At 31.5% G+C, this 25,419-nt stretch overlaps 1 protein-coding gene and 1 long non-coding RNA gene across 7 annotated transcripts in view; one reads left to right on the top strand and one right to left on the bottom strand.

Moving 5' to 3' along the window:
- LOC148622913 (uncharacterized) overlaps positions 1–23,900 on the top strand; it is a 41,632-nt gene extending 17,732 nt beyond the window's left edge. Inside the window, exon 5 of one of the 4 annotated variants that reach the window (XR_015920730.1) lies at positions 22,976–23,900. This is a non-coding gene — a long non-coding RNA (uncharacterized LOC148622913). Of the gene's footprint in view, positions 1–10,734; positions 10,973–13,890; positions 14,351–22,975 lie in introns of those variants that run through there. The other 3 variants (XR_015920729.1, XR_015920728.1, XR_015920727.1) reach the window with 3 other exon arrangements.
- LOC148622912 (neuronal acetylcholine receptor subunit alpha-10-like) overlaps positions 80–25,419 on the bottom strand; it is a 51,387-nt gene continuing 26,047 nt past the window's right edge. Inside the window, exons 3-7 of one of the 3 annotated variants that reach the window (XM_088573248.1) lie at positions 19,065–19,219; positions 6,695–6,739; positions 5,728–5,837; positions 4,780–5,315; positions 80–2,102 (exon numbers count right to left, since the gene is read on the bottom strand). In XM_088573248.1, the coding sequence (XP_088429374.1) occupies positions 1,552–2,102; positions 4,780–5,315; positions 5,728–5,837; positions 6,695–6,739; positions 19,065–19,219 (1,397 nt within the window). In that variant the 3' untranslated portion in view covers positions 80–1,551. Of the gene's footprint in view, positions 2,103–4,779; positions 5,316–5,727; positions 5,838–6,694; positions 6,740–10,861; positions 10,989–19,064; positions 19,220–19,256; positions 19,930–25,419 lie in introns of those variants that run through there. The other 2 variants (XM_088573249.1, XM_088573250.1) reach the window with 2 other exon arrangements.

Here is a 25,419-nt window from a genome sequence, read left to right as displayed (position 1 = left end):
GTTTAACATTGAAGTAACTTTCAGTGACAAATATCTTGTTTCATCTCAATATTTTTTTTCCAGGAAATAAAATAAAATCTAGTTTTCTGAATTTTTTATCAGATATAGATATAACATATCATCTAAATTATTATAAATAGTTATAGCACTAAGACTATCACAACAATATATACAATATACCAGGTCATAATAGTAATAACTTACTAACGCTATTTATTTCCTTTTTAAAATAATGATTAAGGATTAGTAAATTTATTGTACAGTTTTTATTATCTGATTAAAGTTGTATATTACTGCATCTCAAACAAAGTTTTACGCCATCCATTTCTAAAGTGACTTAAAAGGACATCGCATTAATTGGTACCAAAGGAGACGTGGTACATGATACATATTGGAAGTGTATTCGTGAATTTGATTGGAAGGTTTGGTATCATATGTAGATGTGCACGAAGTAATATAATTATTGTAGGGGACTTAAAATGGTGTTATACAAATTAAGGGTTTTTTTGGCATTTAACATTTTACTCCATTTGAAGAGGAGGATGTACTTTTTGTGAGCTTGCTCACAGTCTTCGCATTTCTATCCCTATAGATGTCCTGAATTGTTTAATTACCAAACACATTCTTAATAAAAAAAGATAAAGTCACATAGAATTTTAGAGATAGCTCGTATCTTTAGGACTACAAAATATTTTGTGGTAACTGAAGGGATAGATAGTTATTCTGACAAACAACGTCAAAGGAAAACTTTGTAAAATAGATGATATAAATGCAAATTTTAAATTTCCAATTAATTTTGGGGGTTATAACATCGTTTAACTTTCTTTAAGTTCCGGATGTCATAATAAAAACTCGTACTCAAATCATAGCTTTTAATTTTTTTATAGAGATTGGTACTCATCTTAAATACAATCTAGACAATTGGAAATTGTAAAAGACAAATCAGAATGCTATGTTATAGTTTTAATAGCTTTTTCTGAGTGTTAGGCACATAATTTTTATATTTTTATAAACAGCATGCCAAAAATTCAATTGTGCAAAATTGGGTACTTGAATTGATTTATCCGTTTAAATAGATATTTTGAATGCATTAAGCAGTACCTTTCACTTAGGAATTAATCAAAAATATTTTTATTCGCAGTTTGTTTATCACTGTTAGAGTTTTAGCGCGTTTTATTGGAGATATTGATAAAATATAATAAGGAACCTAAAAGAGAAAATAAGTTTTGAATGTTATTTTTAACTTCGGATAGTGAAATGTTGTGTGATGTATGATATTGCTTTGTAAACATAAAATTATTTATGTATGTATTTCTTATATTCAGTCAAGAACAAATTATATCCCTTTATGACAATATAAATGTTTCTATGAATGTAACTTGCATATCAATACCATCTTATATATAAAGCAAAAAAAAGCCAATCTTTTCCAAATTAATATCAAGGAATTATTTTTGCCTTTGAAATAAACAATGTTTAGTGAAATTTATATGCATACGAAAACCCCATATGTAATGCTACATTATGTTATAAAATAATAATATGGACAATCTACACCTTCGGTTTCATCATTGGTTGAATAATTAATATAGCTATTGTTGATATTGTTGTTGCTGTCAGAAATAACCAAAATAAAATTCTGTCTATTACCAAAGCTATAAACCGCCAGTCATTCACAATACACTGATGTCTATCTTCATAGTCCTGTTTATCTATCAAAAGTTTCAAATGATTTGTAATTCTTTCTTGAGTATTGTCCCCATCAACATCTGAAATAAGTTCATGGACATGCGTAGAATTATTTTCTTGCTTATGGTTCTCGTTGTTCCGGAAGTTCGGAATACTTCCATTACAGTTACTGCTTGCCATTTCCTCATAGAACTGTGCTAAGTATATATCATTTTGGGGATAATGAAAATGAAGTGAGTGAAGAGGTTTAGGCGGACGCAAACAGACAACTTTTGACAACAGATCAAAGCATATAATCCGCAACCACCTAGGGACAGGTCGTTGATGAGGACCAACATGATGCAATTGGAGGACAAATACTGTTAATATGATGGACAACGAGGTTACTCCCATTGTACATGTTAGGTATATACCTGAAAAAAATAACGAAGTTTAAATTATATTGTGACTAACTTGTGAGAAAATAAGTTCCATTTATCTGTTTCATGCTGTGCTAATAGTGAACATATATTGCTTTGGTTTACACTTTATCAGATTATGTTACGGCTGATTAATGGACAAAATAAGAGATAACACCTGTAAGAATTTAATTATTGAAAAATCAAGACGATCATTGAGTGCATGTGTGACTGCTACGGAAACCAGCGCTTAATGTTAATCTTTAAGATAATAATATCGATAATGATGGCTTGAAAAGTTTGATTGAAACTGCTTGAAGAGTAGACGAGTTTTCTGCATTACAGCAGATGGGGAATATCTTTAAGCACAATGAATTCACGAGTGCATTAAAACAACCTCAACTATTAAGCTAATTAAAATGTATGTTCCCTTGACAAAAGTAATTCTAAAAAGTGCAACCTGTAAATTGATGATAAAAAGAAACTACAGTTTACAAGACTTTCTACAGGCAGACAATCCTATCAAAATGTGGTATTAAAAATTGCAAAACATGCAACATTCTTATAACCGACCCTTACTTCTCCAGTTCCCTTACAAACAATACCTTCCATACAAGAAGTCACGATGACTTAAGTTGCAAATCAACAAAATTAATATATGGATTAGAATGCAACTTATGTGGTTTAGTATATGTCGGAGAAACGCAAGAACGATTAAACAAAAGAATGTGCGGTCATCGTTCGGGAATTAACACCACCAAATTCCCGACAGTTTATCAACACTTTAATCAACAAGATCATTCAATCCTCTCCATGAAATTTCGTATTTTAGAAAAAATTGACCATCCTACGAACAGTCCCGTTCTAAGAAGAGAAAGAGAGGAGTACTGGATACGCAGACTAGGTACTGCAATACCTTACGGATGCATAAACGTAAGACGTAGAAAATAGTGGCAGTGATAAAACCTTTACTGCTACCACACTCTCCAAAGAAGATATTGTGGAAAACCATATATCTGTGCATCCTCTTTTGGTCTCTCTACCAAGGACGATGATTGTGATTACCGTCTATGTACTGGATTCCTAAACTCCACAAGAATCCATACAAACAACGTTTCATTGCTGAATCTGCAACATGTACCACCAAACCTCTTTCAAAACTTTTAACTTCTATACTCACAACTATCAAAGAGGGTCTACAGTCCTACCACAACACTTGTTACTCCCGTAGTGGTATTAATTCAATGTGGATCCTGAAAAATTCGAAAGATCTTTGGGAGACAATCAGTTCAAGACTATTATCTGAATATAATAGCATTGCAACCTATGATTTTTCAACACTGTATACTTCTATTCCACATACTCAGTTAAAGTCCCGACTTAAAAACATTATATATCGTTGTTTTTCCAAAAAAGATGGTACACCTAGATACAAATATATAGTTCTTGGTAGAGATTCCTCATACTTTGTAAGAAATAATTCCAAATCATCTTCCAAATATACAAAGGAAGATGTTTACAAAATGCTGAAATTTTTAATTAACATATTTGTCCAGTGTGGTGGACGTGTTTTTCAACAAACGGTCGGAATTCCAATGGGAACAAATTGTGCTCCTTTACTTGTTGACCTATTCCTTCAATCTTATGAGGCTGACTTTATAGCTGCTCTGATCAGAAAGAAAGAATATCGTTTGGCTAGATCCTTCAACCTCAGTTTCCGCTATATAGATGATTTATTATCTTTAAATAATCCTAATTTCGGGGATTTGATACCTCGCATCTACCCCCAAAAAACTTGAGATAAAGGATACTACAGACACTGTGAAGTCAGCCTCTTATCTTGACCTACACTTAGAAATCGATGGTAAAGGAAAACTATTGACCAAACTTTACGACAAACGTGATGACTTTTCCTTTGGCAATAACCCTTCAGCACCTGCGTATGGAGTATTCATATCACAACTCATACGTTATGCCAGAGCTTGCTGATACTTTTTGTATCGCACTAGAACTCTAACAAATAGGCTTCTGGAACAGGGTTATGTTGTTACAAGATTGAAGTCATCACTACAGAAGTTCTATGGTCGTCATCATGAACTCGTGGATCGTTATGGTGTATCCATCTGCACCATGAAAACTGATTTATTCAACGGGTCATGGTTTTCATTTCCTCGTTTGTCTACCCCGTACTTGACTTTTTATGAGCAACTCGGCGGGTGTTTCTAGAAAAGCAGAGGACGCTTACCCTACCGGTGCACCTGGTCCATGCTTCCAGTTTTTAGTGGAGTCCGAATTGCTCATTTGCTTTTGTTACTTTATATGTATGATTTTAGTTACTTTATGTTCTTTGTTGTGTATGTCTGTTTTCCATGTCTGGTCTTTGTCCCTGGATTACATTCTTTTGATTACCGCTATAACCTTGGTTCCCTTGATTACTCCTAGATACTATACTGGGCACGTTTTTTTTTAAACTCTCGAATTGGGCTTTTCCTAAGATCCTTCAGTTTTCCTTAAATCTTCAAACCAAAAAAAATGAGTTGAGGAAGAAGTTAAGGATAATCATATATTGAGATGTTACTGAAACCAGCCCATGTTATATAACGATTTTTACATCCTCACATAGACTAATGAATTTAAAGGCACATAAATATATCAAGCTGTACATTGTACACAATGATTATAAAATACCAACCTATTAATGGGACAAACTCCGATGTCGCCGGCATATTTTCCGCTATTAACAACATAAAAACGGAGAAAGCTAGAAGAACTGTTATTCCTAGGGTGATTTTTTCTCCAGAATCTGGCGGTAACCAAAATCCCAGTAAACTCAAAATGGATAGCCACACGCATGGGAATATGATATTAAACAGATAGTATAATGTTTTCCGTCGTATCACTAGTGTAAAGGTAACATCTGGGTATGGCCACGGACAGCATGCATAATAGACTTCGTTTCGGACCACTCGAATATCCAAGAGTTCCCATTCTCCACTGAATACATAGTTAGATAGATCTACAAACGTTGAGCGGTTAGTCAAATCGACCTGAAACCCATCGTATGCCCATGATCCAAACTTCATTTTGCAAATCTGGTCATCAAAAGGGAAAAATGTAATGTCAATTTTACAAGAGCTTCTAAATTTTGCTGGTGGTGGCCAGAAGACTGTCCCATTACAAGACACCATGGCTTTACTCTGCATGTATCCGGATGTAAAGTCATCGGCACTGAAAAAGAAACGGTTTTAAGTCTTAGAAGATTTACCACAGAAGATGGACATAAGACGATAATATATGACTTTTTTATATGCTTTCGTTGTGTTTCTTGGTGTTATTCTTAGTGCATGTCTCTCTTTGTCTTTTTTTTTTCCATTATGGTCCATCGGTATTAATGTTTTTGATACTACTTTACAAATTTAGTAGTTTTTTTTCACATTGATTTCATTTTCGGTGATATACATTAATATATATATATATATATACAACAACAAAAACTCACAGCACGCTTATGACATGGAGTGAAGTCCCTTTGGAAAAGCTAGGAGTCATTGTGTTGATTGTTCAAAATTTTCAAGTTTTCGGTTTGAGGGCAATTTTTATGGTTTGTATATCTTTTTCCTTTTAAAGATAAATTAACCACCTGTTATACAAAACAATATCTGGCAGCCATATTTTGTTGCAAGGCATGCGTAAGATTTCAAGCCCGTTATAATCAGCTGGATCCCAAACAAGGCGTTCGTCCATCCATTCCTACAACATATTATAGAGATGTCAAAAAGTCCTATACATTCTTCTTCATCTGGGTTTACTTGTATTTACTAATACAGTGCTTGCCAAGGTTGATAAGGAACAAATGTGAATGAATATAACTGTTATATTCAGGTAATTTTTAAAAGAAAGCATTAAGCAACTCCCTTCAGTTGAAATGCAAATGTTCAATTTACAATAGTTTGATATATTATTTAAGTTGATAAAAATTCCAAAAAAATCTCTCTAAAAATATATATCTCTCTCAAAATCGTATCAAAAGATATCAGATGTGAATACCTTTTAACTAGTAATTGGCGAAAGGCCACCAACTTTTAAGGTTGTTTTTTGCTAACATGTTCATTAAAAATGCTTCTAAGCTGTTTTCGCGATAACATTCGTTGGTAGCGACGGGCTAACATGGATGATCTATGGATGTCGACCGTATACTTTTTGTGATATACCAAAATAAATCCGGGAATTTAGCAGGAGGCATTTACATTTTTCCAAGTTATTTGTTGCGGTGATGTGTTAGTTTATACTCAGTAGCTGAATACGAGAGGAAAAGTAAATTCATTGTCAACAATGAATTAAGTATTGCCATTGTGCGCAGCCACAGGCAAAACGGCAATACTTTATTTATCACTCTTAAAGTATTAAATCAGGCACTGATTCTGGAAGTAGATCAGATGGCCTAATAAAATTATTGACATATCTTGACAATATTTTTAAAATAGTATTACACTCCTACAGTTTTCCTTTTGCCTTTTATTTAAACAAAGCTATCGCTCAGGTATCCCAATTGAAAATATTCATTTAAACTTCAAAGGAAACTGTCAAAGCTTAGTGACATCTCTAACCTGTTCTAGCCAAACATTTGTTGTCAATACTTGGTTGACTTCATCCTGAAAGTAAATAATATTGTGATAATACCATGGATGATCAATAGATTGAAAGGATGAAATCAACTAAAAAGGATTTTATCTTAGCAGTCATTAGGATTGCATAAGATCTGCAGTAAATGTCATTACAAAAGGAACATATCCGGAGTCAATTCATGAAATGGAATAGTTCTTTTTCTCTTCAAACGTTCTGATTCTATTATCGTTAAACTGTTTCCTGGCGTATTTTGTATCGCGATAACGACAATGAAGTCATGGTGTTAAAAGATTGACGCTATAAAATTTACTAGGTTTATAAATAGGAACGAACACAATGAAAGCCATATTGGTTACAGACTTCAATACCATTCTGTGTGAGAATCAGGCAATGGGTGGCACATCATCATTTTCTATTTGGTCTTTTTTTTTTGCCTCAAATATATTCATCATATCTAAAAAAACTGAAACGCTATTTAAATTTATTCTTATGCCTTTGTAAGGTAGATATTTTTTTACTGCTTATATAAGGAAACGATGCGGGAAAAATTCCCGCCATTTTTCCATAGTGCATATCAACTAAACTTGACTTATCTATATCTAAAAAAGAAAACACTTTGATGGTAGTATGCAGTTTGTCACGTATAAGTAAATATTTGGTTAAAGTAATAAAATCTCCTTTTTTCCCTTCATGTGCCATACCTTAAACATATTTCACCCGATTCTTAGACAGAGATTATTATCACTCATAAGATTCGCTTTACAAATATTCGATACGTTAGTGAGTTACACCAACCTCCCATAGACATTATAAAGCATTATCAGAAATTTGTAATTTTTATGTGAAATATCAGTCACTTGTGAAATTAATCATGTTTAATTCTTCTAGAACAGCCTTATAGTACTCTCTACAATAATAAAACCTCTTAAAAAGACAAACAATACGATTTTTGTCTCAATTGATGTTTAGTATTGCCTTCAACCAATTGAAATACCAAAACTATATCTTATATATTAATCTTTTATATGACGATAGACGATATAGTAACTGAAACAGAACGAAAAACATGAATTTTAACTCAAATAATACATTTTATTACAATTACAAGCAAATACAATGTGTCATTCCTTTCTAGTAGACAGTTCGACACCAACTGGAACATTGTCATGTCGACGGTTATTATTCAGTTCTATGCAGAAAAACAGAATATTTGACCCGTATTGTATCTTGAAAAAACTATTTCGTGCATTGACATCGAGTATATTCTATCATGTATAAAAATGTTTATTTTAGAACAGAATCTATTAGCACTTAGATCTCATATTAATGATAGTATATCACAAACAGACAAAACAGCGGTAATTGAGCTGTCATTCCATCAGACCTTTTAAAGACTACCAAGATTTACATCATATTCTTTCCATAATGCAAAGCCTAAGACAAAAAGACTTTTACAGATTGCTTCAATAATAAATATTGTTACAGATTATAGGTTTTTTATTTATACTAATGCAATACAAAGAGTATTTCAGGTTCGTACAAAAAATAACAAGAAGGAAATTATAGACAGTAAAGGAAAATAAGTTACACAATCTACAAAATTATAAACTAATTTAGTGTTCCTTGGCTATATGATTCATTGGCGAGTGCACTAAGAATTTTCTCAAGATATTTTTGTTCAAGAAAAGTAATTCGAAAATTTTCTTGAAAATACAAGGAAGCACATGTACATGTTTGCATGCATAAAACATAAATTTACAGGCAGCTGTATACATTGGAACAATAATCCAAACCTTTATCCGGAGGATTAAGAATAAGATAAGAAACATATAAATGGTAAACTACAGAGCAATTCAGATTGTTTGCAGTTGCTTACGAGTCCAGCTCTCCACTAATTACGAGTGTCGAAGAATACCTAGATTTATCAAATGTAAGGAATAAGTTCCGCACACGTCCTATTTATTATATAGATCCTCCATTATTCGGCCCCGTGCTGGCCCGGGTGTTAAAAGAATAGGCTTGCAGTAGCGCTAAGCTTGTAGTAAAAGGCGACTAAATAGTGCTCAGAAACCTAACCGTGGGCTAGGCGCTCTGCCTACAGAGCAACTGGGATGTGTGCCTCAGGTGGTGAAATGGGGTACCCCTGGCATGTTACATGCTGGGATTGTCAGGCTATAATGCGGAAAACCTGACCGCAAACCATAGTGATGCACCGTGTTTGGAAAGATGTCACGTTCCTCCCACATTAAAGAACACTGCTGTGGTATTCGATAGGAGTAGAAACCTTTGCGCTCCGCCACATGAGACTAAATTGCCCGACCTTACCCATCACCCTTTTTATAGTGGCAATCAAAATAAATTTGTCGACCCTATTATCCTTGTGTCCCACCTTTTTTTCATTTCATCACCATTTCATGTTCATTCTATCATCCATTTCATGTTCATCGTCAGAATATAGCTGAAATATTGCTGCTCGGACGTTGAACCCCAACAAACAAACATTCATTATTCGTTGCTGTTATCAATATAAATTTTAATATATTGTGTACGGCGGATGGATATTCGTGTTGTGACGCTTTGAGATATCTTGGCGGGAGAAATCACAGAATTTATTATTATTATCCATAGGAAACATTCTGTAAATCACTGTTTTCTATATAAACGAATATAAGGCACTCGGTTACTGCAGATACAATGTGTACAGTTAAAATTCTAATTACAATATAAAACATTTTAATTTTTAAGGCAAAGATATGGAATATTTTAATCAATTTAAAATACCTCAAATATAAGGCGTTCAGTACAAATTATAACAACAATTATAATAGTCTCGTTTATCGACAAAACACAAAAGTGCTACGATTTTATATCTTTAACCTTTGACAGATATGTTTTAAACATCTTCCAAAATTAAATGTAATGCTGAGTATCGTTATTTCCATCAAGTAATAAAGAACTGACGTACACAATATTTCTGTAAATTGTTGTCCTGTTATAGCTTTGATATTGATTGTAATGTTATGAATGTGTCTGAACTTCATCATATCATTGGGTATAAAGAATGTAGAATCAATGGTAAAAATGAAAAAAAAAAAACATAAACATGTAATTCAGGAAATTATTTCTGTTAAATGTCTCATCTGATAAGAAAACATCTAACTAGAACAGTATTTTAATGAAAGAAAAACAAAGTAATTAGAAATTAAGTCATTTGCATATTTCCACAATGTTGAAGATATTTCAGGACTTATCTGAAAATGACATTTTAGAAGACATTACTTTCCGGTTTTTGGTAAACGCTTACATCAGCGAACGTCATAACAAGTAAAACATATCTCAGCTTTACGACATTGACTATGTAATAAAACGTTTTCATGTTTGAATAATAAAAAAACATACATATTGCATTGTCAACAATCCATCTTCCTCTTACTTACACTCCTATTTTCCAAGTGTTTTTATATTATGATTTAATAACAATCATGCTTGAGAATTCAACTGAACAGTATACAAAAACAATACAAATGTCGCTCACAGCTGTGCAACATATTTTATCATTTTATGTTGATGTGTGCGTATGAATTCTTATGCAGTTTTTGTTTAATTTTGAAAAACCTAAGTCATCTTTTTAACTTAAATATATTGAAACTATTATTTTACACATTTAGTTCTATTTTCAAAAGTACAATGGCCTCAAAGTAATAAAAAAAATCATAAAAACTGGTGTGTAATGCTTACTTAATTGACTACCTTTATTTCATTCTTTTTATTTGAGGCATTTATGCGTTAATTCATTATTACAAACTAAAAAACTGGTTATCTATAACAAGTTCGGATTTGCCGATGATCTTATGATTTTTTTTCTGATTTTATATATTTCAATTCTTCACTGTTATATAGCGTTAAACAGTCGTTTTTATCACCAATAAATGTCGTGTTTGTGCATTTCTCTGTGTTTCCTCCGTTTCCTACATGATGTCTTTAACTATTGAAATTTGATTGTCAAATATATGCTTCTTAGGATAGAATAGGTCAATGATAAAACAGAAACGCGAAATAAGGCACCAGACAACTTCCATAAACAAGCTGATTTTGGTATGAAGAATAAGATGCTTTATTTGAAACATATGCTTTTAGAATTGTCATACCAAGCTCTTCTATGTTAATCCAGAGGTCACTATCGTCAGTCCATAGGATACCTATCGAAAGGAGAGACTCTCTCAGTACCACGTATGTTGTTTTCCAGTAGAAACCGAGCGTTAGGGTTGCAGCAGTTCAGCCGCCAGTTTGACATATTAAGTTCTCTTCTAAATAAAACCATCCTCGAACGAAATTTAGTATCATTATTCACTCAATCTGCCATAAAAGTCAAGGTCATTTATAACCACCATCAACATAATGAATAATAAGCAAGAAAAACAATGATAAGTAAAACCACTCGAAGAATCCAAATACAATTATCTGTTTTAATTAACTATTTCTTGTTATTTTCAGAGAAAGATTAAAGTATTAGACTAGTAGGAACTGTGTTTTAGAACGGAAGACATCTATTGATCAATTTATTTCATTTCGAAAGATACGCATTATCTTCAGGTCGAAACTTAAAAATTCTTTCACTTTTATCGAATTTTCAGCAATTGCTCAATAATCATCTGTTATCTTTTACCTTGTATTCTTCGTACGAGTTGTATAGTTAATCTTGGAAATGCGTTAACGAGTTACATGCATTTGGAACATAAATAAAATGAGACAATACATCATTGACTAAACAAAAATCCTATCGGAAAGTAAAAACGTTGGTATAACTAACTCATAAATCCAAGACAAGATAGTAACCGCCTGTAAAATGAAAGGAAATCGAGGATAAAATACAATATTATCTGTGTTTTCTATATTCTGAGTTTTATTTGAATTTATCTACATGATCTTGGAAACCATATGTTTTGTTCGGTCTATAATGATCTACAATTCATGTTGATGGTAAGACTGAGGTTTTTGAATACATGTTCAGAATGTGCTCATGACACTAAGAACACAACACTGTAAACTGAAGTTCATTCTTTATTTGATTTTTGAACTTTAAAGATTAATGTGAAATGTAGCAGGTAAAATATAAGAAAAGGAATATAAAGATACTACCAATTTATCTAAACTTTTGTAATTAACACATTTTAATTTACTGTAGTGATAACCTACAAAAAAAGTACACGACGTTAGTCTTAAGGTAACATCAGCGAACTTCAAAAAGTCATTTAATTGTAAGAAGAAATCGTTGGGTTTAAATTCTGTCTAAATACTTTCAAATATCATTAATATTTGTATACACAAAAAGTAGGTTCTACGTTGAGCGACAAAATAAAGGACACGATTTTATACAGTTATAAACTATCTGATTATTTTCTATGTAACAATCAAGTCAATTGTGCTTAGATAGTGGTTATGTTTAAAGAAGAATCATCGTCCCCAAGATCTTTAGATTTTTAATTGAAGTAAAAGGACAATAATTGGTAATCGTGACCTATGGCGCTTGTTGCTGCTCTTTTGGGACTGAAAAGAGAGAAACTTCAATAGAATTTTACAAAATTATCATTGGAAACATTAAAGGAAGATACGACGAATGTGATGGGAATTAGAAATAAGTTCTTGACCGTATAAAAAATCCTAATTCAGGGTAAAAATGCCATGTTAGGAAACGAAAAAACTTTAAAAAATAAAATATGAATTGAAAAATTCAACGTACTAAAAATTCTAATGCATTCATAAATTATTTCTTTTAAATATTAACTCATTTTTGTCAGTGAGGCACTCCTTTTGGTCCTTCCAATTACCTCCCCATATCATTTTATACAATAAAGTACAACTGTTTCAACAATAATATTTTAAATACATGTATATAATTATAAGAAGAAGTAACAATTATAATTAGAAGACGAAAAATGAAACGCATTTACGAATAAACAAACCAACGGAATCGTGTCATGACGTCACACCATGTGACGTAAATATAGATAATTTGATCAAGGTGGAAATGCCGTTCTATGTTGCTATTGTTATTCTAACACAATTTTTACAAATCGTGGGCCTCTGAACACATTTCAAGGTTGATTCGCTGGCGTGATCATGTCCTACAATGATTGACCGAAATAAATGTGACGGAAACAGTAATGCGTCATACAGCCAACTGGTATTTTGAACACGTTGATATTTCTATGTGTTCTTATCTAGTACACTAATATCTTACTATAATTGAGGTGTTTCTTGAGTGTCATTGAACTTGTTGCTTTCATAATTAGCAAACGATTACAGTCGATGAATACAATGAAAAGTGACCCGTTCATTACAATGATTTGTCAAGAAGAAATGTCCTCGTTCAGCTACCGTGGATTTTATTATTTTGTTGTCGTGGCATCCAAGAGCTTATCTAAAAATGTATTTACCTTTAAGACATTCTGGCGATCTCTGAAAGTATTTACTATTTTTTTTTATGTTAAACGCTGGTGCATTTGTTAACTTTGACCATATCAGTTTTTTTTACCGTTTGTCAACAAAGGTATAGGTGCAATCAATTTGACTAACATCCTGAATCACGGAAACGTGACCAACAAAATTCCCAAATATTTCAAGGACAAATCAAAACCGATTTTCCTATACCTCACCTATTACTTCCAAAATTTTAATTATAAAAGGCTATTGCAGAACCTCGAGGTTGAGGACTTCAAATCTAAACCACCTGACTGTTCTTGCAAAAACTCTCCATGCAAATATGGTCCTTCCGGTCACGCCGTTACGGTAGATTTAAGCATCATCGAAAACGAATCTCTGCGTAAGGTCCTTTCTAAAGGTCCCAAGTAACTTGAACCACGGTCCATAAATTGGAATCGTAACTTTAAAGTTCTTATGGTTGCCGTTCAGGTCTAGCAGGAAAATGAATAAAAATGAAACAAGAAGACATTGCTTCTCTGTCAGAGTGGGTAAAGGTCGTTAGGTCTTTAATTTTGAAACAAATTTTTAAGTAGGTCAATGAGTGCCAATGCTACATCATGTTTTCAAAGACCTCGGTGAAGCAAAAACATTGTGTGCAAAACATGAGAAATATTTTGTCGTCCCAGCAAACAAAACGCAATACATTATTGTTTTTGTTTGCAAAAAATATTACATTCAACGTTTATTATCAAAGGTAGACGTAGAATATAATAGCAGTGATAAGACCTATACTGCCACCACACATCATCCAAAGAGAGTGAACAACCATAAATCTGTGTTATTCCCTTTTGGTATTACTACCAAAGACGATGATTGTGATTTACCGTCCATGTACTCGATTCCTAAACTCCACAAGAATCCATACGAACAACGTTACATAGCTGGATTTGCAAAATGTACCATCAAACCCTTGATAGAAAAAGCAGGTGACAATAATATAATTATGTACTGAAAATCATATTTTATATATCTACACAAATATGCTTTTACTACTTATATAAGGATGATTGTAAAAAGTTCAGAACAGGTTATAGCAATATGTTGAACATTTTATAGTCATAAAAAGTAATTTAAACATGTCCAGAATGAGTTTAGTTGCACATTTATTGTGACATATCGCACTAATGGCCGATCTAAAAAGTCCTTTAACCTGTATCCGAAATAAATATTATAATGGTAAAGGCCGACATGTGTTACCTTATATTTCAATTCAGTCAACATAATTCAATTTTCCTATTTAGGTTCATAATGAATACATCACCAGTTGTGGGTGTGTCCTAGTGTTAACAAGAATCCAACACTAAATTACAATTAATAACCCGGTTAATTAAAGGACGTTTCGGACACGGAATTAACTGTTAACTGTGACTACAGGATTTGCCTTATCATTAATCAGGATGTTTATCTTGACCAAAGGAGATAGAACACAGACAAGTCGCACATTTAATTAACTATTAATACTTTACGAGTTTTTAATGGCATTACCTAAGTTAACTTAAAGTACAATTATATCACTATTTGTCTTTGTTACAGTAGTCTTTGTCAAACAACAAATATCGATTCTGTTCCATCGCTTATAACCAGCATTGGAATTTATCTACCTTTTCGCTCTGTTTTAGACTAAAATTAATTTCTTTACAAATATTTTTTATTAAATTTCTGTAATAAATATCTGTCCGAATGGCTTTATGTCTATATCAAGAAAATTCATGAAACAAACATTATGATATGAGAGACAACTAACACAAAGGAAATGGAACCAGTATAATCTAATGTAACGTAAGGGTATAGCAATTAACTCCTATAAAACACGAAAGAATGACCATTAAAATATATCTCGTTCGAAATCAAGGTGTGACTTTAATTTCTTGTCTACTTTTCCGGTCTTATTACATTATCGTCCTAAAATTATTATATTTGTACTAATTCTTTACAATTATTTGTGAAATATTCCTTTCTCTTAGTTTAGAATAGAATATAACATTTATTTGTTTCCCATACCAACTCTTTCTAAAGAAGATTGAACATTCTGCTGTGTAGACATACACTTAATCAAATGATGTAATAGTTGCAATGGTTTGATTTGATCATTTCACGGAAGTGTTCTTTAGAAAATGACTATTGAGAAATAAATTGTGGTAATTTCAGACTTCCAGAGAGGTTTGATGACAAGTGAAAGTTTATTGTTTGTTCATGCATAAACTTGTTTCCGTTTCAAAGTAAATGCTCCTCTTCTATTTCACCTCTCATTGCTTTATATGCTATCTCAGCCTACATTGTAAAAGTGATGTTTCTTGTGGACAGTAACATGATTTGTTAGAAATATAGCATTTGCTCTTAAATATTTTTTACTTAACTATGTTTATCCAACTATTAAGCCATTGTGCACCCAGCAATGGACCAGCAACATAATAATGTTTTAAACCATTAGTTCACGTCATTGAATGCAGACCATGGTGAGAAGTATATCCTAATCCAAAATACCTTACCAATATAGGGTCAATTAGTTCTTAGTAAATCAGAAATGAAATCTTACCATGACAACATGCAAATATCAAAGTGGTATACTGCGTTTTAACACGTCTAATGTAAAATTAAAACAAATTTACATATCCTATACAGTTCAATTGAAAGGACTTTTCAGCTCCATAGAAACTTGTCGTTAATGACTTCCATATTGGAATTTATAAACAAGATTCTTCATTGATTCACGTAAGTGCATTTCAGAACCGAAACACCTTGCGTGAAACACAACGACGAAGTTCACAAGATTTTAACAGGTTTTATCCTTATTGTAATACAGTTTGCAAACCTATTTATAAAATTTTGTTTAAATCCTATAAAAACGATATTGACTGAGTAATCCGTAGATTATTATTTTGTCTGAACTCTTGATGTAATATTTCCTAATTGTTGGTTTCGTTCATCAGACTCATCTCTGTAGAGTCTCAGAGATTACAGAATTATCTCTGTAGAGTCTCAGAGATTACAGAATTATCTCTGTACAGTCTCAGAGATTACTAGTTCGATAGAACGTGATATAAATCAATTACTCATTCTTTGTAGCTCAAGTTCATAAACTTATAATCTACTCTCACCTGTTTTACTTGAAATACGATAGAGTTATTCAACATGGTTGCGACCTTAATCAAAGATAGCATAGACTGCATGAAATACTGCTTGATAGATATGGTCTGTATATGTAAACAAAATGTAAATAAAATCGTTAAGTACATTCCATGTACACATAGAAAAACGGTGAAGAAAACAGTTATTCATTATAACAGTTATAAGATTAATTTCAAATTGTCATAAGACAATTATTTGCCATTTCAATCCTGATGATGGGTTGGGCTGTAATTCAAAGATCTCTGTCGAGCTTATTTTCACAAAATTTATCTTATGAAGTTAAATTCCAATATACGTTAAAAATGAGCAAACGAGTAAGGAGAAAATTGTAAATTGTAAATTATAAATATTTTTGAAATGCTAAAAGTAAAGTTGGAAAGATGTGGTGATTCTTTTGTCCACAATCTATCTTTAAATATCTTTAATAACCAATATTATTCAAATTCAAATACATGTTTAATTTAATGTCAGGGATAATTGAAATAGAATGTAAATGTACTTTAATTGTGTTCATGTAAGAAATTAAGAAATTTAGAGATTTTGAACAGGGTTATGTAGCTACAAGATTGAAGTTTTATGGTCGTCATCATGAACTCGTGGATCGTTATGGTGTATCCATGTGCACCATGAAAACTGATTTATTCAACGGGTCATAATTTCTTTCCTCGTTTGCCTCCCCGGACTTGACTTTTTATGAGCAACTCGGTGTGTGTTTCTAGAAAAGCAGAGGACGCCTACCCTACCGGTGCAACTGGTCCCAGTTTTTGGTGGAGTCCGAGTTGCTCATTTGTTTTTGTTGTTTTGTATATATGATTTTAGTTACTTTATGTTCTTTGTTGTGTATGTCTGCTCCCCTTGATTAATCTTTGACCATTTTTGCCATAGTTCAGCATTTTTTAAAAAATGCGATTACAAATTTTATGTATTTACAGTTTTCCGTGGAAATTCGTCTTATATCATTATTTGATTGTGTGCTCATCTTTGCCTTAGTGGCTTAGTGGAAAAAATGCCAGATACTCGAATAAATAAAAGACTTTCTCTTTTTTTTGATTTTGTTGATCTCAAAATGAAATATAGTCAAATCTAGAGATAAATGATTGGAGTCTTAATTTTTGTTATAATATTATAAGACGATCTAAGGAATTAGAAATTTAAAATATCTTGTTACTTTGTGACCATTTCCTTCTGAATCTTGTTTTTATATAACGACCTCGATACGAAAGAGTTAAACAAAATGTTAAAAAAAAGTATCATAACATTTCTGATAGTGTTATTTTGATCTTGTAAGTGGCTTTTAATTTTATAAAAATAATGTTTTTACTGATTGGTCTTGATATTGTTTATATGTTACCCGTTTTATATAGATAACATATTCAATATATTTATCATTTTGATGTGGTTATTTCGAACATATCTCAATTCGTTCTTTCTATTTTAAATCATATCATTCAAATAATTCAAATATTCAAGTGAAAAATTCTTTGTCCTTATTAAAATGGCTCACGCAAATAGCAACATATTGTTTACATATCCGCAGAAAATATTTATATCATGTATTTGATTGTAACAAAATGGGTATATTTATTGTAACCACCTTGCTGTAAACATTTGTTTAGCGGAAAGACAGAAGTAGTTATTTAGATCTGATGGCAAATAGGTTAAGTATTGTTAAATGAGTTCTTAACGATATCGTAATTTATTTTTAAGTTAGTTCACGATTTTACTAATAACTTGACAAATTTAACGAGGATTTTTTTATTTACTGCAATAATATCAATTTATACTTCTTTGATCATATAGAGAACAGATATTTAGTAACTGTAATAAGGTGTAAAGTTTGACCTTGCATGCAAATTTTATGACTTGTGAATTAAGTAGGATATTTTGATCGTTATTTCCACATGTTGTATTATCTTTGATGTATTTTTTAAAAGATATTTAAGCAAGAGTAACAGCTTTAGTATCTATAATATCAAATAAATGTTTGTCATCAGCTCTGGTGTGAAACATCAATATTGCATAGTGAAAAATATCAACCTGTTAGCCATATGAAAAAATTTAATCAATATGGCTCAACCATTCTAAACAAAAATATATTTTTACAATTTTCATATATATATATATATATATATATATATATATATATATATATATATATATATATATATATATATATATATATATATATATATATATATATATATATATATATTATCATCATATAATATTTTTATTTCATTACTGACATTCCATTATTCACACCATTTTTCAGAATTCTTGTAAGTTTAAGACAATATAGACCTATGAACTAATCAAATTGGAATATGAAGGTCTTGTATATAATTATATTTTAATCATTGAGCATTTGGGCGGTACCCTTTTAAAGAAAATATATACAGAAATATCCATAAGTTTATATTTTAACTGTCCCATCATATAAAAATAATTTATAAGTGCACAAATTACGCCCGTAAAGGCAAGATCAAATTTACTGTTTGAACATATAAGTATACAATAAGATACACAGCGAATATTGAGTTTTGCTCATAATTTTATCATAAAAACACATTTTACCAATATCATAACAAAGAGCCACTTTTAGGTTTGTCTTCTCCAAAAAAGAGTTTCCTTGTAATGGGATTGTCTTTACCGCCCTAAATTAAAAACATTTGATACTTTAAACAGTGAAATACAAGCATGTAAAAGCTCCACCGAACATTGTAATTAAAGATACTTTACCATATCAGATATTTGTATGAGCGTCATGCCATAACTAATAGTCACATTCCTCGATGCATTGTACACAGGCCGTGCAGCTGTATTGTAATTGTCAAGAATTTTCTCTAATAAACGCTGCTCATCTGGTATCTTCTTTATTTGCTCGTCACAGAAAGCTACAAAATATATGAACATTAATGATATTCTACTCACCATATCTGAGATCTGAATAAGGGTAAATCCAAATTTAGCATAAATGATATGCGATGCATTGAACACTGGTCGAGCACCTGGGTTATAGTCCTTCAATAAAATTTCTAATAATCGTTGTTCATCAGGAACTCGTCCAAAACAAACGACGGAGAAAAATAAAATCAAAACAGCCAGCGATGGCATCTCTCCTACTAACTAAGTAATAATTCATTCCTGTTTCATAAGAATGATTGAATGTTTCGCATTGTTAATAGTTCTTTAAAAAGAAGACACACTTCGAAATTGAAACTTGACGTTATAGATAAGAAAAACAATAGTCCAGTGCTTTTATTGCATTATCTGGTATGTAAAATCAAATCTATACCAATTGACGTCATCAATTGTCTTTCTATTGTAATTTATCACAATTCAATGGCGATTTTAACGAACTAATATTTTATCAAAGTTGTCCAACAGCTTGTCTTCTAGTTAAGCGTCAGAAGAAGTGGTATCCACATTTAAAACTTGATAAATCATCTAATCTGTTTGGTTCAATAACGATTGATGAATCGTTCATTGGTTATCAATGCTTCTGAAGAGGTGCTGAATTTCTAACATGGAATGGGCGGCAGTTAAAACACTCTTGTTCTTGACACATTGGATATCACATCTTCGTGCTTACTGGTAACCACTAATTGAAGTAATGATTTTTGCGACTAGAATAAATCATTTATTTTAAAAGTTTTCGTTTTAATTTTACAGGGATTTTTATGAAGGCTTTTGACACTATTCGATATCATTTTACATTCATTGATCGAAATATTCTTGAAATAAACTTTCCTGGGCTTGTTTCTTAGTAACCAGGCAAAAGGTGCTAACCGAGAGATTGCCGACGTTTTCACCTTATTATATTTAACATTTCAATTACATAAGGATTTTCATGATAAAATATTTTTTTTTAGAAATTGCCATTCGTCAGATAGATTGATATCTTGGTTCATCTGTATCATTGGTTCTTAAACTCGAGTTAATAAGATCTTGAGTTACATTCGTTATTACATGGAATTAAAAGAAATATTGTCACTGTGGGTGTTTCACATATTGAGAATACATGAGTATTCAATAAAATAGAGTACCTGAATATTCAATAAAATTGAGTACCTGAATATGCTTTTCATTTTGTGTATATATATGAATATTCAATGAGATAGCAGTACCTCAATGAGTTTTTATGTTGAGTATACACGAATATTCAAAGAGTTGCCAGTACCTTAGTGTATAATACACATTGAATATACATGAATATTTAATGAAACAGCAGAATCTCAATACGTTTTTTTCCTATTGAGTATACATGTATATTCAATAGATAAGCAGAAACTGTATGTGTTTTTCATATTGAGTATACAGGAATATTCAATGAAGTAGCAGTGACTCAATTTGGTTTACATACTGAGTTCACTTGTATATCAAATAAGACAGCAGCACCCAATTTGAACTATATGACTTGATTTTATATCGATATTGAAGGAAATTTGAAAAGATTTACTTCATAATAATATTGATTCTAAATAATCGTAATGACGTCAGATGGATTATGACCCTTTACTTTCTAATATCTGAAAATGTATGATATCTTAAAAAGCTTCATAAAATATAAGAAATAATCTTCTACGTAAAGGAAGAAGTTATATTACACCTTCCTAATTTATTTTGTGGGAATTTGATAAAATACAGAACGATTTATTTGAATTAAAAAAAATACGTCGTTTCGTTTTTTTCATAAAAACTCACGGCTTACTGAGAAATCCATTTAATAGTAAGACATTTAAGCAATTATTTTAATTAAATGTTCGCTTTCAGAACGGTAATAAAAAGAATCAGCTGTACTGAATTATTTGGGTCATACGATTCAAATGTTAAAGGATTGAAAGTTGTATAACTTGGGTTTTTACTTGATAACTTTTTCATTCCATAATTTCAAAATAACTTATCATTTTCCATACTCATATTTGCTTTTTCGATTGTTAACTGTTTCATTCCAAAAGTTCAAAATAACTCATCATCATTTTCCATTCACATATTCGCTTTTTTACTTAGTATCTGTTTCAATTTCCCCAGTTCAAGAGTAATTTAGAGATCCAAGATTCTAGCAGAGATCGAATGTAATCCAGGGACAAAGACTGGACATGGAAACAGACAAACACAGAACAGTAGTAACTAAAATAATACATACAAAGTAACAAAAGTAAATGGGAAACTCGGCCTCAGTTTTCTTGGTGCATATAGAAACACCGTAACAATCCACGAGTTCATTATGACGACCATAAAAATTCGGTAGTGATGACTTCAATCTTGTAGCAACATAACCCTGTTCCATAAACATAATTGTAAGAAGTCTACCGCGATACAAAAAGTTCGTAGTTACGGCAAGCTCTGGCATAACATATGAGTTGTGGTATGAAAACTCCATCTGCAGGTGTTGAAGGGAGTTTGCCACAGATGAAAGGAAATTTTACATTTCTGAATGAAAAGTCACCACGTTTGTCATAAAGTTTGGTCAATAGTTTTCCTTTACCATCGATCTCAAAGATATGAGGCTGACTTCACAAAATATCTTATCATCATTTTTTCCATTTGCATGCTTTAAAGCATTCTTTTTTAAATTAATTGCTTAACTAAATACAATCATTCTTGTTTAAAAGTTGTTTTTTAAGCTCATTCGTTAGTTGTCTGTGTTTTCCTTCGGTTTTTCAAATACTGTTGCTGCGTAACTGTCCCCATTCACTTGAGATGATAATAAACTTTGATGATTTTGTTTTTGTTTTTTATACAATTTTGACAGTGTAGTCTCTTTTATTGACAAAATACTCATAAATACATTTTGCAATCATCATTCTTGCGATATCTTGTTTCATTTTGTGAACCGTTTTGAGTATTAAGTATCTTAATTAAATATCTACTTTTCCTATTTGAACTTTACATATACCAACCTAAAAGTTGTCTGGTTGTTAAATTAAGTATGAAGTATGGAAATAAACTCGTCTTTATGTCCAGAGAGCTAAGACAGGTCAAATCAAGGGAATTAAATAATGTCTTCCAATCAGCATTAATGGATATATGTTGTTTGCTGATAGTTCACCGATTCCTTTGTGCTATTGATATGTCAGAGTCAGTAAGACTAAATTTCGCAAAAGCCTTTGTCAAATATGCCAAAATGAATTCATGAAACTTGACACGGCTAAATAAGTGATTAAAATTTATTATAAAGTTTTTAGCCCTACTGATTTGAAGTGAATAAAGAAAGAGTATATAAAGCATGCGATTATAGCTTTAATAAACCATTTTCCTTAAGAAAGGTTAAAACGTGTCCTATAGTATACTAAGGGATATAATTCAGTTTTTTTTAAATTCTGATAACCTCTTTTACCAAATTACTAAAAAAGGAAACAAATCTGATATCACGCAAAAGAGAGTGGTTCCGATTATTCCATATCCATATCCATATTGACTGTAATGAAGAAATATATTTTTAATAATATACGAGCGACAAAAAGATCAGATACACATACATGTATTTCAATTTACATGTAAAAATTGAAAACTTTACTTGTAAATGTAATGGCAAAAAGCGTGTTATTCCAGACAACAAATTCGAACGTTTGGTTCGTTTGAACTTTATTGTTGTGCCTTTATCTCGCGAGATTTTTAAATGTTTTTTTTTTTTTTTGTATGTTTAGGATGTAGTTTGATGTCCATTTCACTGGACCGGTATATTTTATCGCAGTAGAAGACGGACGCCAGCTGTTGCCTTTTTGTTCATCCATTAAAGGCTCATGGAGACTGTATTGGGCTGTTTATTCACGGTTGATGGGGTTTTCTTCTTTCTGTATCATTCCATGCTGTTTCATTCTTCTGTATGTAAACTTTTTTCGTAATGTGAAATTTTTTACACGTGTGTGTGTGTGTGTGTGTGTGTGTGTGTGTGTGTGTGTGTGTGTGAAAGCGTGGTTTAAAGATGGGATGTATGTATGCATTTATCCATTTATATTATGTTCTATTCGCTACACTACTCAATTGGATCAAATTGATACAGGGAAGATATGTAAACGTATAGAAAGGTCTAAAAAAATTCCCGATGTTAGAACTGTCAAATTTGACCTTTCTATAATTAAAATCTAAGAATCTACAGGCTTTTAAAACATACGAATAAACCATACAGAAAATATAAGAACAAAGTCGTTTAATACCGTAGTTTGGTAAAGGAAAACTATTGACCAAACTTTACGACAAAAGTGATGACTTTTCATTCAGAATTGTCAACTTTCCTTTCATCTGTGGCAACATCCCTTCGGCTCCTGCGTATGGAGTGTTCATATCACAACTCATACGTTATGTCAGAGCTTGCCGAAACTACGCAGACTTTTTGTATCGCGCTAGAACTCCAACAAATAGGCTTCTGGAATAGGGTTATGTTGCTACAAGTTTGAAGACATTACTACAGAAGTTTTATGGTCGTCATCATGAACTCGTGGATCGTTATGATGTATCCATCAGCACCATGAAAACTGATTTATTCAACGAGTCATAGTTTGCCTTTCCTCGTTTGTCTACCCCGGACTTGACAATTCGGCGGGTGTTTCTAGAAAAACAGAGGACGCTTACCCTACCGGTGCACCTGGTCCATGCTTCCAGTTTTTAGTGGAGTCCGAGTTGCTCATTTCCTTTTGTTACTTTGTATGTATGATTTTAGTAACTTTATATTCTTTGTTGTGTGTGCCTGTTTTCCATGTCTGGTCTTTGTCCCTGGATTACTGCATAAATGAAGGTTTAAATAAATGCGACAAAAGAAACTGTTGAAAGAATGAACCAAAAACAGAAAATAATTCTAGTTACTACTATGATTGAACAACATAATGAAAAAAAAAACATGATTTTGGAATGTCTTATTCTATTTTGCATTTTTACTTAAGTTAAAGACAAAACTATAAGTGATGTTTTGTAAAGATAAATGGGTTTTTTTCTATTAAAACATTGAATCTCTCAAAATGTATTTTGAATTTTTGTCGACAATAGATAAAAAATAATGTTTAATCTCGGGGTTTGATTTGTTCGGTAAAAATCCCCCTTTATAAAACTGTCATGATGGATACCATAATTACAACTTTAAACATAATGTAAGAAAAACAAATATACATCAGGTTAAAAGAAACTTTAAAATGTCAGTGTTTTGTTAAGATTATATATTTTAGTTCAGATTTAGGAATTTACACACATGTTATCTAACAGTAAAATATACAATCGGAAATAGATTTCTACGGTTTATTTATATTGCTGTTCATCGGCAACTGTCTATGTTATTAAAACCTAAAACAGGTTTCTTTAAACAAACTAATTCTCACTACATTATTTTAAAATTCTGGCAAACGAATCATTTTAATAAAAATACAATTCTAACACACGTCTTGTTTTTTTAAAGATGCGTGAAAAATATTTAAGTTTTTTTAAGGTAGTATCGATCAACTTCCTTTCAAAAAGTTATTCTTGTGCTAAATGTTGTTGACTGGCAATGGAACACCTTCATAGGGTCTATCTACAGAATCGTACAAGATTAAATTACTTGTAATCAAGCATAAAATGGCAATTATGTTGTACAATGAGAGAAGCATGCTAAAATAAAAACAATTCCAAATTGTTTTGTAGAAATATGGTTTTTGTTCCCAATAGTAATAAGTTAAACTTATCAATTTTTAAATTTGAGGCTGTAAGATTGTTTGTCAAATTTTAAGATACAGCAAAGATCAAAATATCCCAATGCTATAAATTCAAACAGAAAAATTAAGTACTTAATAAAAAGATAAAATAGAAATGGTACACATTATCAATAAAAAATATTCATTGTTTGGTGCATTTCACGATATAACATCGGAAAAAAAGTTGACATAATGTTCAGCAAAGATTTAAATAAAAAGTTCGTTTAATTAATAACTTAAAACAGCTCATCTAGCCCAGCTAAAGATGAGATTTGTTACAACAAGAAAATAAGTGAAAAGTATGTATGTGAAAGAGAGCAGTTTATTGAAACGATAAACTTTCATAAAATCAAAAGCAGGCAGAAAGTTATGATCACTGCAAATGATATCTACAGATGTAATATATCCAAAAACACTAATTACTCAGTATT

The sequence above is a fragment of the Perna viridis genome, chromosome 3 (genome assembly GCF_037379345.1).
Source record: "Perna viridis isolate PV_CMFRI_1.1 ecotype Kerala chromosome 3, ASM3737934v1, whole genome shotgun sequence".
Taxonomy (NCBI): domain Eukaryota; kingdom Metazoa; phylum Mollusca; class Bivalvia; order Mytilida; family Mytilidae; genus Perna; species Perna viridis.
Note: the sequence above shows the minus strand (reverse complement) of the source record. Positions and strands in the feature narration are given on the sequence as shown.